General features: G+C 36.8%; 2 protein-coding genes across 14 annotated transcripts in view; both read right to left on the bottom strand.

Annotated features, from left to right (window-relative positions):
* arsk (arylsulfatase family, member K) overlaps nucleotides 1–15,205 on the bottom strand; it is a 183,928-nt gene that overhangs the window by 56,807 nt on the left and 111,916 nt on the right. The gene's annotated exons all lie outside the window — the stretch shown is intronic.
* The window catches only part of ankrd31 (ankyrin repeat domain 31), a 34,109-nt gene that overhangs the window by 3,664 nt on the left and 15,240 nt on the right, over nucleotides 1–15,205 (bottom strand). For 9 of the 12 annotated variants that reach the window (XM_073950367.1, XM_073950370.1, XM_073950369.1 and 6 more), the window contains 3 exons: nucleotides 13,381–13,457; nucleotides 13,154–13,271; nucleotides 9,621–10,283 (listed from right to left, as the gene is read on the bottom strand). In XM_073950367.1, coding sequence (XP_073806468.1) covers nucleotides 10,054–10,283; nucleotides 13,154–13,271; nucleotides 13,381–13,457 — 425 coding nt within the window. In that variant the 3' untranslated portion in view covers nucleotides 9,621–10,053. 12 annotated transcript variants of the gene reach the window in all.

Genomic DNA, 15,205 nt, shown 5'->3' with positions numbered 1-15,205 from the left:
ATTTAATTAGGAGAGTAAGATTTTACTTTGCTGAGACCAAATTCTTGTCACTTAACAGAAATATAAAGTCATAGTGCAGTGGAAAATAATAAATATTGTGTATGACTCCCAGGGGCTTGGAGGACTGCATCCATACATCTCTGCAATGATTCAAATAACTTATTAACAAAGTCATCTGGAATGGCAAAGAAAGCGTTCTTGCAGGACTCCCAGAGTTCATCAAGATTCTTTGGATTCATCTTCAATGCCTCCTACATCTTACCCCAGACATGCTCAATAATGTTCGAACTGGTGACTGGGCTGGCCAATCCTAGAGCACCTTGACCTTCTTTGCTTGCAGGAACTTTGATGTGGAGGCTGAAGTATGAGAAGGAGCGCTATCCTGCTGAAGAATTTGCCCTCTCCAGTGGTTTGAAATGTAATAGGCAGCACAAACATTTTGATACCTTAGGCTGTTAATGTCATCCACTCTGCAGATCTCTCGCATGCCCCCATACTAAATGTGACCCCAAACCATGATTGTTCCTTCACCAAACTTGACAGATTTCTGTAAGAATCTTGGGTCCATGCGGGTTCCAATAGGTCTTCTGCTGTGTTTGTAATTATTTGTTGCTCTTACACCTGGATCGATGTCAAGACTTTTGTCAGGTAGTATACTGTAGGCCTGTGCATTATGTACTACAAACACCATCACACTATAACTTTCCCTGCTATGTAACTTAATAGCTGCAATGAAATCTCCATCTTGTTTTGCAATAATCCATTTGTTTGCTGTCATTTCGATCAATAAAGTAAACAACCATAACGTTATTATCGAGATGTGTAGCATTGAATGTTTGTTGCTGGTTAAGTTCATCGACCAAACATAAAAGCTACCCTAGTAAGAAAGACGATTGTTATTGTGGAGCAATAATTACAAATTTAATTGTAAACAAAATTGTAATGCTGTAGGCTATGTGTCCACACTTTTGTATGCTTTCATCAGTTTTTTTTTTTCATGCATAAAAAAGTCTGGAAGATAATAAAAAAATAAATAGTAATTTATAGTGAATACTATTGTGCTTTTGAACCATAGTAAAGTGTATAATATATAGCATAACTTTTTGTTAATGAATAATATATACAGTATAAACTGTAATAAATACTGTGGTCTATTCTAATGGTGTATAATTAGTGTAGAAAAATGCAGTGGCCTATTGGCCCTATAATTTGTTTATTACTATAGTTAAGTTGTACCACAGAAACCATATATTTACTAGAACAGTTAGTATAATGGCATTGTTCAATAGTATTGTTTAAAAACACAGTAGTATTTACTAGTCATTTTTCATGTTTACAGTATTCACCCCCTTGATGGCAAGCAAATATTTCTTAATTCGGTAGAAAATGTTCTACATTATATAAATAGCCTATCATGTCCAACATATGTGGTCATTTTCTATGTATATCTCTTTTAAAATATGGTACAAGTCACAAAAAATACCGGCTTTCCTCTATCTCTTTCCTCATTCAGTTTTTTACTTCCTTCCCTCCATTTGAATTTTGCAGTCACATGATTGCAAACAACCAATGAAAATGTGATTTTGTGATTGACTGGGGATCAGGTTGACATATTATAGTTAATAATATTATAGTTAATCATTCACTCACTCACTTTCCTTCTGTTAATTTTCTGCTTTATCAGCAGTCACCACAGCAGAATGCACCGGAAATTACACTGGCATATGTTGTACACAGCAGATGCCCTTCCAGCAGTAACCCAGCACTGAGAGTACAACCCATAGTATTGGGAAACAGCCACACACTCCCATTCACACACTATGGCCAATTTAGTTTATCCAATTTAGGTATACATCACTCTCTTAAGGATTGTGAAGGAAACTGGAGGTATACTAAATTATTGACTGAACATTCTTTACACACTAGGTTCTATTAAACTGTAATGGCAGAGCCTATTGTGATTGTAACAGGACTTACACATAGTCAAATTGACTTTAGAAGAATACAGTGTATGGGATTTCTAGAACTTCGCATCCCCTAATCACTATATTTTCATTATACAGACACATGTATAACGTACGTAAAATCATGTAAGCAAATTAAGACTAATGTGAATAATTGTAAGCCACCACATTAGCAAATGAAGGATTTTGATGTTTACTTATCATTAGAAAATACAAGTGCAACCTCAAAGTGGCCCATATAAACCGCGTCATGTAGTGGGTTACTTCCATCTATCCCTCTGCTGGTCACATCAGCACCTGCTTCCAAGAGCTGCTTCACCACATCTATAAAACCTCTGGAACAGGCCTCGTGAAGGGCAGTCCATCCTGCCCAAGAAGTCATTGAAGAGATTATTTGGCAATAATGCAGATATATATACACTACCAGTCAAATGTTTGAGGTCAGTAGGATTTTTAAATGTTTTAAAATAAGCTGATCCAGCACACCAAGGCTGCATTTATTTGATCAAAAATACAGTACAAATTGTAAAATTATGAAATGCTATTGCACTATAAAATAACTGTTCAAAAGTAGTTTAGAATTTAATTTAATGATTTATTCCAGTGATTTTAATGATGAACTTTCAGCTTCATTACTTCAGTCTCATGATCCTTCAAAATGCATTCTAATATTAATTATTATTATCATTATCATTATTATAGTAGTAAGTAAGAGGAATATTTTCTGGAGTAATAATTTTTATTTGAAACTTCATACAACAAGAAAGCAGATATATATTAAGGGTGTAAGGGATCACAGTTGATTCGTGATTTGTACGGATCACAACCCACAGTTCAGAACACATGTGACTCGCGGATTAATACTTTTTTTTTTTTACGTTGATTAATCCTAAATTTTTAACGATCGGCAAGAGATTGCCGCTCGCATCATTCAAATCACATGTATGAAAGCATTTCGGCTTTCCTGTAAAATATAATGATAATGGAAGAGTTTGTGGCAGGTCATTGGGGATGAGGTGGGTTTTTTAGGTTATTAAAGGTGTTTTTTGTCACTACTTGTTTAGCCTGCATTAATGCATTCAGTATAAGCTGCACGATTAATCATTAAAAGATCGTGATCTCAACACCCATGCAACAAATTATAAATGATGGTGATTTGCATATGCTTATTATTCCTTCGAATTGCAGCATTCAAATCTGTGCTTGAAAAACGCAAAAATCAAGAAAGAGATTCAGTCTTGAGTTAGTTATGAAGTTACGAACAGTCCCATAACACAGAAGTACTGGGATAACAGTTTATAGTTTAGATAAAACCACTGATGTTTATAGTAAAGATTAAAATCACTTCATATGCATTTAATGATCAAAAATTAAAGTTGTAGCCAGCAATTAAATTTTTTAACCAATAAGTTGTGACAACCAGCCATCAAAAATATGCCACTGTATAATTCTTCAAAAATGCCACATCTAGCAATGAAACATGAAGTTTTATGAGTGAATGACGGAATCATTTATTAAAAATGAGACTAAAAATAAATATGGGTTGTACAAATTCTAATATTAGATTTCTACATTTAGGGTTATCAGCAACAATATATTAGTGGTGTATTAGATATAAATATATATAACAAATATTTTACCTACCTGCATTATCTGGTGCATTAACATTGCTCCCAGCTTCAATCAAGTCTTTGACCATTTGCAGGTCTCCTCTTTTGCATGCCCGGTGAAGGTAAGTCTCTCCTAAGCCGTTTTTCTTGTGAAGAACAGTCTGAGAAATCTTAAAAGGCTTCTTTGATGCTGTTGAAAGGTAACAATAAACATACATAAAAAATGTCAAAATCAGTGATGTCCAAGCCAGATCCTGGAGGGTCACTGTCTTTTGTTTTATCTCTAAATCTAATAAAGCACACCCAAACAAGCCCATCAAGATCTGTTGTGTTATCAATTAACTCTCCAGGACACTGGCCTTGCAGGAACACGACTGGACATCCTTGTTCTATGTAGTGCTTATAAAATTTAAAGTCTGCATGAACCGAAGTTGATACAGAATTGTATTTATGTATGATGACATTTTTCCAATGGTCTAAATGCACAAGGACTGTTAATTTCAATCAGCCAGCCCCTGAGCTTCCGGTTGTCATTCCATATAAATCTGCTGTGTTTACGATCTTTTTTCTTTAAAAAATCTTCACTACCTGGCTATGATACGATATAAAGTGGGTATCAGACCAAAGTAGTAGCACTGCTTTAAATTCTATTTTTCCATGCCATGTTTTTAAAATATGAAAAGTAATTTTACTCCAGTATTTTAAATGGAGTTTTTGCGCTAGCCTGCTGCTAATGACGATCCCTGCATTTAAATTTTCGTCTCTTTTTGCACAACCAAATGGATGCTTACGTCTATTTAACTGATTGTATTTGAATCACATTACAACATCAAGGCTGTAAAAAGAACCTTATGAAATTAAAAAATAGTCACATAAAGCTTTCATTGGAAGTTCATTGACTGAAAAACACAAGCTGTGCATAGAGCCCATTGAAATTAAATATTGAGAGTGGCAGTGGGCAGGTCTCAGCCCTGCCTCTTATCTTTCACTTGCAATAATCTAAAAAGATTGGAAGGGCAATAAGCATGAATCTGTCAAACTGACATCAGAGACAGACCAGAGGGGAAGCAGATGGTCACATTTTGATTGACCAAAACAGAAAAAAAAATAAATTTCAGTGAATTATCTTGCACAGCTAAATTGTTCACCTTAAAACTAGCAATGTGTGCTAGCAAATTAAATCCTAACTTATGATTACATGCAGACTTTAAGATGAACCCCAACAAATCACCTTGTTTTGATGCATCTGGGCCATCTGTTCTGTTCACCAAGTCTTGTTTTTTTTGCTTTTTCCCACTTTTCTTTTTTCCAGTAGGCCTACTGCTGATCCCTCCGAGAGCTACGTGTGGATCAGGTTTTGAACTTGCTGCTTCTTCATTGCACTCCAGTGAAGGACGTGCACAGAAGTCATCCAGTAAAACACCCGCTGAGGTCACTGTGTATGTTGGTTCCTTTTCATCAAGCCTCTCCTCAGAACCGGAGACCTTACGTAGAGTTGATTTGATGGCTACACCCTGATTGTCAATAGCGTTGGGCCATTCCACAACAGTGCAGTCTGAATCAGCTGAGTTTTGTAATGCCTTTTCTTCAATAACAATACAGGAATTTCCTGGATGACCATAATCTACTTTGGCATAGCAAAGCACTGGTGAAACAGAACACGTAACATCACTCACTAGCTCATTAACTGCCCCCAAGCAAGAAGAATGTGATCCCACTTCTAGGGCACCTTTGTGGTCTGTTGCATTTATGTCACCAACTAGTCTTTCACCATCTATAGTACTATGCACCGCAGCACAGCTCTGACTAGATGGGTTTGTTATCTCTACCACCCCCTGTTGGTTATCAGTAATGACCATGCCTGGTTCTTTATCCTTGTTTAGGAACAGAGTTTTAGGAGATTGCAGTTCTGGAGTGGTCATTTGTGTTAAGTTGTTATGTGGAATGTCTACACAGGTTTCTAACCAGTCAGATAGACTTTGGAGAGACTCAATGGCAAGGCTGGTTGATGGCATAAATGCTTCTTTTGATGTCTCTGTGTCTGCTAGTTTTTTGTTGGTTTTGACTAATGGTTCATTATTCTCTGAACACTCTAGACTGCATGCTGATCCTTGATTATGGATTATGCCCATAAGCAGGGATAATGAACCAGGACTGCTAGAGTCAAGTTGTTCCTCCTTCGATAACGGCGATTCCACGACTGGTTCAGATGGGTGTACATCAGCCTCCCTCTTGAATGTCTCTTGTAAACATGAGTCAATTAGCTCATTTAAATGAGGAGGCAGCAGAGAAATGCTACATTCTTGACTGCAGTCAGAAATGCACATGATTTCCGATTGTATATTTTGGTGAACATCAACAGCTGGCTGTTTGTCAATGTGTTCATCTTCATTCTCTTTACACGAGGGGCCATCTGCATCATTTCTCATTTCAGAATCAATAGAAGGAAGGTTTATATCAAAGTTGAGCAAGTACTCCAAAAAATCCTTCTCTGCTTGATCGTTATGCTTTTTTCTTTTGATTTTCTTCATAGCCATAGCTGAGTGTCCATCTACCTCACTATCATTCTCGTAATTGTCTTGGTTTTCATCTGATGCCCTCTTCTCTGCTGATGTGGCTTTAGAGGAGCAAACTCTCCATGAATCTCCACTTGTGCTCTGACTTGGCTTCTCCTTATCAGTAATCTAAAGGGCCATGAAATAAAAATGCAGAGGAGTTTATATTACAATGCAAAATTCATAGCGCAGACACCAAGAGTTTGGTTTAAAAGATGCCACTCACTGTATAGTTGTGTTCACAGAGAAATTGTGAGCTTGTCTCTTCAGCCAATGAACTGGCAGTATTCATCAGGGTTTCACCAGGCTCTACTAAAAGTAATAAATAGAAACAAATAAAGATAGATTAAAGGTCAAAGGCAACCCCCCTCCCCCAACTAACAAAATCAATACTTTTATGACCACTCGGTTAGATTACTGTAATGCCCTATATGTAGGGAGTACTGTAGCTGGTCAGCTATTGCCCGTTTGCAAATAGTGCAAAATGCTGCAGTACACCGGTTAACTGATCCTCGCAAATATGACCACATTTCCCCTTGTGTTAGCTTCACTTCATTGCTTGCCAGTTAATTTTAGAATACAGTTTGAGATTCTTTTATTTGTTTGTAAATCTCTAAATGGTCGTGCCCCACCTTATATCTCTGAGCTGTAAAGTTGTAACAGATCACGGTTAATCCGTGATGCGTACGGATCACAACCCAGTTTGGAACACACGTGACCCACAAATTAAAATATTTTTTAAATTAATACGTTAATGCAACATTTATGACAATTGCAGAGAGATCTTCACTTGCGTCAATAAAAATCACATGTATGAAATCATTTTTGCTTCCTCGTAAAATATAATATTGACGGAAAATGTTGTGGTGGCACCTACCTAAATACTTTATTAGGCTATTAATTAAAGGTGTTTTCTGTCACTGTTTGTTTAGCCAGCATTAATGCATTCATTGTAAAGCTGCACAATTAAACATTGAAAGATAGTGATCTCAATTCAAACCCACGCAACATGACTGATAAATGATTTGCATATGTTTATTAATCCTTCGAAGCACTGGATTCAAATGTGCATTTGATCAAGAGACATTTAGTTTTTACTTTTTCAGTTAGTTACAAACAAATAACAGAAGTACTGGGAAAATTGGTTATAGTTCAGATATAAACACTGATGTTTATGGTAAGGATTAAAATGACAGTTTAATGGGATTTGATGCTGGTGATTGTATAAATTACATTGTGTAACCAATGGGTGGCCACAAACTACCATCAAAATTATGTCACTGAATAAGTTTTCAGAAATGATCCAACTATGAAATATGAAGTTTTATGTATGAATTGGTGAATTATCAATTGAAAATTACTATGTTGTACAATATTTCTATATTTATCATTATCAGCAACAGTGGCAAAGATGATTTTTCTTATTGAATATTTTCCTTTTTTTCAGCTGGTTCTTTCTTGATTTTTATTAAAACTACAGGTTCTTAGCCACATTAGTCAAAACTAAAAGTTTTTGCAGTAATATCTTTTGTTTAAATGGAAAGCAAATGACATTTGTCTCCTCCCTTTTTTTCTGACTAGAAAAATGGTCCGATCCGTGACTCAAAAACCGTATTGTGATCCGAACCGTGAGATTTGTGATCCGTTGAACCACTACTGAGCTGATACACCCCTATAAGCTGACTCATTCTTTCAGGTCAGCTGATCAGCTTCTCCTGATTGTGCTAAAAAAAAAAAGCATAAGCGTAGAGGTGCCTGTGCTTTTGCTGTGGTATACTGTAGGTCCTAGACCAGGGGTGGCCAACCCTGTTCCTGGAGAGCCACCTTCCTGCAGACTTCAGTTGCAACCCATATGAAACACACCTGCCTGTAATTATCACGTGGTGTTCAGGTCCTAATTAATTGGTTCAGGTGTGTTTGAAATGGGTAGCAACTGAAATCTGCAGGAAGGTGCTCTTCAGGAACAGGGTTGGCCACCCGTCCTAGACTTTAGAATTATTTGGCACTCCCCATTAGACAGGCCTCTTCCGTGTTCTCATTTAAATCAGGTCTTAAAACTCTTTTTTTGCATTGGCCTTTGACACTGATCTTAATATCTGATCTTAATTTTTTGTGCATTTTTAGATAGTTTGGCTATATTTTATCTTGTATTTTATACACTATTATACTTATTTTGTTGTATGATTGTTGTACAGCACTTTGGCTCACTTTTGTGTTTGTAAAGTGCTCTACAAATAAATCTTGACTTCCGAGCAGGCACACAACACCATAAGATGTAAATATTAGGTTCGATTTAGGTCATGACGTCAGGTGACCAAAATTTAATGTCTAGCCAGCGTCTAAGTGCATCATTATTTTGACATTCAATAATGACATCAAATTACGTCATTTGGTTAATTTTAGGTTGTGTTGAAAAGTAACCAAAATCCAATGTCTGATAGATTTCATAGTGGTAACCACACAACTTCAAGGTGTAACATGATTAGATGTTGATATTTGGTTAATTTTAGGTTGGACGTTGACGTCAGCGTGATGTTGGGTTCTGACGTCAACCCGATTTTCATTTTCAAACAAAATCCAACATCCTCACGATGTTGGGGTCCATTGGGGTACAACATCAATAAGACGTCATGTTGACGTCCTGTGCCTGCAGAGTAGGGTTGGGCCGAAAGACGATGCCATCATCCATCACTAATGGGCAATAGACAACACGATGCCGTGCTGGCATCCCCGATCCTCCGCCCCACCCCACTCGCAAACCCGCTTGTGAAGAATACACATTTAGGTCCCGTTTACACAAATAAAATGCCATTTTAGAGTGAAAATGATCCACATCCACACCGTGTTTTACCTAGCATTTCTGAACAGCCCTCCGTCCACTGAAAACGCACATCACGTGACCACACACAAACACACTGTCATTTGCTCGTTTGAGTGAGCTCCAGAGAGCAGTGCATGTCGGACAGTTTATCAGTGATGAAACGCTGGATCTCGTCTCACTATAGTTGTTAAATGTGATATTTAATTAATCTTGTCTCTATCTAACGACTTCGCTCTTTTGAATCTATCAGGTAACGTGTCACAGCATCAGTACACTGCTTCAGTCTTATACTTTCATGCTTATACTTGGTAATTTTAGTGAAAACCTATTTTACTGACCAACCTCCAGCGGAAAATTGGTCATTTGTGTGCAACTTGTCTTTATTTATTTATGATTTGTTTATGGGCAAAACAAAGACCATGCAGGTCAGGTAGTTGAAAGGGTAGGCTACAAATAATTAATTCGTTATGAATTAATAATTCATAAATAATGAATTTGCCTCCGCCTATGATGACGATGCCATCGTCCATCGTGATGTTTCACATTAGACATCGTACAATGCCAAATTGGTCGACAACGCCCAACCCTACTGCAGGCTTGACTTGACTTGAAAAAAACACTTGAACAATGTGGTTTTTGTGTTTAGACAACAATTTTCATGAGACAATTGCGTGATCTAATGTCTTTATTCTGGAAAATCAAAACAAACATTTTAATTTAATAATTTGCCAACAAAGGAAACCCCAGTAAATGTGTTATTATCTATTTTAAATGGCATACTTGTATAACTGTTTACACTTTATATAACTTTTATACATCACATAACAAATTACAAAACAAATGCAATAATCCAATCAGTGTCTGAACTTTGGTTGCACATTTACTTTATATTTATTACTGTAGCTGCGCACTTAATGTGCAAAAAACATTTTGAACATTTAACAGATGTCAGACGCATTTCTTAACTGACTGCTGAAGGTGATGATGTCACTTCCATCAAAACAATTACATAAAAGAACAAATAATGAGACAAAATATGTAATAAGAGAACTGACTTACAGAAAATAATCCAACATTTAAAATAAAATTTCAGCTTGAAGAACTTATCCGATATTAGTAGCAGAGAAATCTTGAGTGGCACATAGAGTCCAGTGTTGTGGTGATGATGAACGATCTTCAATATAATCCATTGTAAGTTCGCTGTCCGGGCAGCTTGAGGTGTCTGATCCCTCACTCTCCTGATCCTGAAGCAGTAAGGAACCTTGACTACTAAAGTCCTGTTCTTGGTTTCTCACAAAAAGCTCATTGGTGCTGGTCTGAGCTGATGGTTCCACTGCAAAATGAAAACACATAATAATCACATGTGAGTTGAGCCTCACAATCTAACTCGCACCTTATTATAAGCATAAACCAATTAATTCCACAACTTCTTTATTTGACCAACAGCACAAAAACTATGTAATTAGTTCCAAAGTAATTAGTTACGATTTTGCGATGAGAAAGTAAGGGGTTACTTTTCATTTTTAGATAATTCAATTATAGTTACTTATACTTGGCTTAAATACTGTACATAAAATTAACTGTTTTATATAAATCAATTCAAATATCAGAGTAATCCATTGGTTCCATGTGAGGTCACACAGTGGTGCAGCTGCCATTTTGTGTATGTCAAACTGTACTATGCTTTCAGTCTGCTGTGGTGCTGAAATAGTTGAATTACGTTGTATTTAGCGACGCTCCAAACAGGATTTTTGCAGCCAATACCGAGTACCGAATTCCTTGACCTGGTGATCGCCGATACAGAGTACCAGTTCTAATGCTTTAAGCTTTATAATGCATTATACACACTTTCCCTCTAAATATGATATTTAAGTTGAGATCTCGCCTAACCTAAGTGTATAAATTAAGAATGCTGCATATAATCCCTTTAACACGTCTCTTATAACCATTTAAGTGTGAACGTGTAATGGCCAGAAGCTGCTTTACAGAAAATATTATGAAACAGATAGAAAAATTGGTAACAAAGATTACAATCAAGCAGCAAGTCCATAGACTGTATGAACAGGTCACACCGCATCGATCGATCATGCACCCACATATCATTTACCTCCTCACATGTTGTGGCTGCTTTAGGCTATGTATAATATACTCGTGTACACGTGTGCCTTTCTCTGCTTGTAAACTCCTAAACACACACATGTGATCTGTTCATGAGATCGGACAGATCAATGAGTACTGACTGAGCCATGAAATGTGATTATCAGCCAATAACGATGTTCGGTTGATTGATAAGTTATGTTTGTATAGCTATGTTGCTTCATTAGCACCAGTAAAAACTACTTTTCATGTACCCCTTATGTAATTGATAACTCACGCTTTACCAACAGGCTATCCAGTAATCATGCTTGTGTTACTCGACTATCGTTAAAACCTTCGCGGAAACAGCATAAACTGCACCAGTTGACTTTCTTTGAAGAGTTTTTTTTATTCTTACACAACAATTGCCCCTTAGACATAAAACAGGGATCATGTGTTAAGAGGCCCTTTTTGAAAATACTTGGTAAATTCGTTCCGGCAATTATCTGGAAAAAGAAGTTGTAGCAATACCGGTAATTTGCCGGAATGCTGCTCTGTGTGAACACAGAAGGAAAACTGTCGGAAAGAGAGTTCACGATTAAAATGCGCTGACGTGAGAAGTCTACTTCAGCCAATCCAAACATTTAGACGCATTCACATCCATACTGTTTATGAAAATAAAAGCCTTTCAATATTTTTCCAGACACATTTAGCTGCTGGTTGTTAGTCAGGTATCGTTTCTATGTTTCTTCTTAAAGCCAACTGTGTAAAAAAGTATCGATAAAATGCTTATGATAAACGGCTGTTTGTTTACCTTCGAGCTCTGCTTCAGTTGCTTGACGCGTGCTCCAGTGAGTACATGTACAAAGTAGATGTAAACATGACCAATTTTGAAGGGTATTACTAGACTTCATGGTTTAGCAGATCACCAGAATGTATTGTCTTTAAATACTGACAGGTTTAACTAGGCAGGTTAGGGTAATTAGACAAGTCATTGTTTAACGATGGTTTGCTCTGTAGAATATCAAAAACAAAAAGGCTTAAAGGGGCTAATAGTTTTGTCCTTAAAATGGTGTTTAAAATATTTAAGACTTCAACTGTTCATTCATTTTCTTGTCAGCTCAGGCCCTTTATTAATCTGGGGTCAGCGGAATGAACCGCCAACTTATCCAGCAAGTTTATCCACAGCAGATGCCCTTCCAGCTGCAACCCATTTCTGGGGAACATCCACACACACACACTCCGGACAATTTAGCCTACCCAATTCACCTGTACCACATGTCTTTGGACTGTGGGGGAAACCAGAGCACTCGGAGGAAACCCACGCGAATGCAGGAAGAACATGCAAACTCCACATAGAAACGCCATCTGAGCCGAGGCTCGAACTAGCGACCTTCTTGCTGTAAGGCAACAGCACTACCTACTGCGCAACTGCTTCGCCAACTTCAACAGTATATATATAAATATTAATGTACATTATAATTTTTTGAAACAAAAATTTTTTATATTTGGCCAATAATCGCAAACGCTTAAGAAAAAATAAAATGTTTATAAAATGTAGGTCAATATATATGACATGTATAAAATATGTCTCAATTTATTAATTTATTGTTTAGATTTTAAGCATTTCTTTAAACAAGACTGAAAGGTTTGTTTGGCTCAAATTTAAAGAATTTAGAATTTAATTTATATTGCCTATAAATTCAGATTTATGTGGATTTTTACATTTTTAATTATCTAAAAGTGTTTTTAAAGATTTACATTTTTTTAATTAAATCACTTATTGAGTAACTAAGTTACTTTTCAAACAAAGTTAAGAGAAAGAAATGTATAAATGTAATTTGCAAAAATACAATTGTAAGTTGTATATATATATATATATATATATATATATATATATATATATATATATATATATATATATATGTTCAAGTATCTTACTCAACACTAACAATAACCTATGTTTATTTCACCATCTGGTAACTGCTGGCATCATCACATTGATTAGATGACACACTATCATTTACTGCTGTTAAATTTAGCATGAGCCATATCTAGTTCCTGCAACCATTGACTAAAGTAGTGGAGAACCTTTGAAAGTGGTTTGAAACGTTATAGAAGGCTCACAGTTTGGTTGTTCTCTGCTTGGACCAGGTACGGGTTCAGCTGCACTACACTGCACACTGCCTTCATGCTCACTTTCATCAGCAGTTCTTTTTGTCTTTTGAAGAGGAGGTCTTGTGTCCTCAAAGTTGAATGAAACAAAAGTAACAGATTAGTAATCAGATCATGTAATGAAGCCAGATTTAGTGACGGCAGATATTTTATCCAATGATGCATGACACCTAACTTACTCTGATAGGGTTCTGGTTGCGGCTTTGACCCACACTTGGATTGACTCCAGAATCAGTGGTCCTTGGTGAATTGTCAGCTATTCCAAAATACAGGAAAATAAAATGTTTACAAATTTAAACAGATAAAGTTCACCTCCAAAATCTAAATTACTTTATCATTTATTCAAGTGGTTCAAAAGTACAATGTCTCTCGTTTATTTCTTTCTTCAAACAAGATAGTCTAAATGATATTGGAAAAAACAGCCATTAGCTACACTCACCGGCCGCTTTATTAGGTACAGCTTACTAATACCAGCTTGGACCCACTTGTGCCTTCAAAACTGTCTTAATCTGTCTTACACTGCTCAAGATTCTTTTGAACACCTTGATCTTATGAGGGTTGGAGCAAAACTGTGCAGAGCTGTGCTCTATTGGATTGAGCTCTGGTGACTGTGGAGGCGCTTTGAGTGCAGTGAACTAATTGTTATGTTCAAGAAACCAGTCTGAGATGATTCGTGCTTTATGACATGGCGTGTTATCCTGCTGGAAGTAGCCATCAGAAGATGAGTACACTGTGGTCATAAAGGGATAGACATGGTCAGCAACAATCTTCAGGTAGGCTGTGGCATTTACAGGATGCTCAATTGGTATTAATGGGCCCAAAGTGTGGCAAGAAAATATCACCACAACATTACACCACCACCAGCATCCTGAACCTTTAAAACATGGCAGGATAAATCATTGATACCATGATGCCAAATTCTTACTCTACTATCCCAATGTTGCAGCAGAAATTGAAACTCATCCGTCCAGACAAGGTTTTTCCAATCTTCTATTGTCCAATTTTGTTGAGCCTGTGTCAATTGTAGCCTCAGTTTGCTGTTCTTAGTTGACAGGAGTGGCACCCGGTGTGGTCTTCTGCTGCTGTAGCCCATCTGCCTCAAGGTTGGACGTGTTGTGCATTCAGAAATGCTCTTCTGCAGACCTTGGTTGTATTGAGTGGTTATTCAAGTTATTTTTGCCTTTCTATTAGCTGGAACCACTCTGGCCATACTCCTCTGACCTCTGGCATTAACAAGGCATCTGCGCCCACAGAACTGTTGCTTACTGGACATTTTCTCTTTTTAGGACCATTCTCTGTAAACCCTTAGAGATGGTTGTGTGTGAAAATCACAGTAGATCAGCAGTTTCTGAAATACTCAAATCAGCCTGTCTGACACCAACGACCATGCCATGTTCAAAGTCACTTAAATCACCTTTCTTCCCCATTCTGATGCTCAGTTTGAACTGCAGCTGATCGTCTTGACCATGGCAGCGTCCAAAATAACATACTTCCATACTATGGCGGGTGAGTGTATGTTTCCATCCAAATATACATATTAAGATTTATGAGCAATACTGGAATATCAGATAACAAATTTAAGAATGTTGCACCATTTTACTTCCTGATGAGCTGGTGGCAATTATCAAAAAGATAATTAGGCTTTGCTGTGGTTGGAAGCCTCTGTGGGCCCTTTTCTCTTAACTTGCACCTCGGAAGATGAAGAAGAAATTCAACTAGCGTTTTACACAGTAATGTTTTATGAATGTATTAAAATGTGGTCAGTCCATTAGTCTGTCCATTAATGCGTACCATCTTGCACATTTTTGTCATCATAATAATGTGAAAAATACAAAATCTCATGACTTTTTTTGATGTGCATTTTTTTAAGTTTATTCTGTTTTTATGCGCATTGTCACAATTTATGCACATCTTTTCCATTAAACATTTTAACATGTGATTCGTAAATGCATTTGAATAGGCAGATGGAAACAGCTATTGACATCTATAGTAAAAACCAAAAGT

This window comes from Danio rerio, chromosome 5 (assembly GCF_049306965.1).
Source record: "Danio rerio strain Tuebingen ecotype United States chromosome 5, GRCz12tu, whole genome shotgun sequence".
In the NCBI taxonomy this organism is placed as follows: Eukaryota; Metazoa; Chordata; class Actinopteri; order Cypriniformes; family Danionidae; genus Danio; species Danio rerio.
Note: the sequence above shows the minus strand (reverse complement) of the source record. Positions and strands in the feature narration are given on the sequence as shown.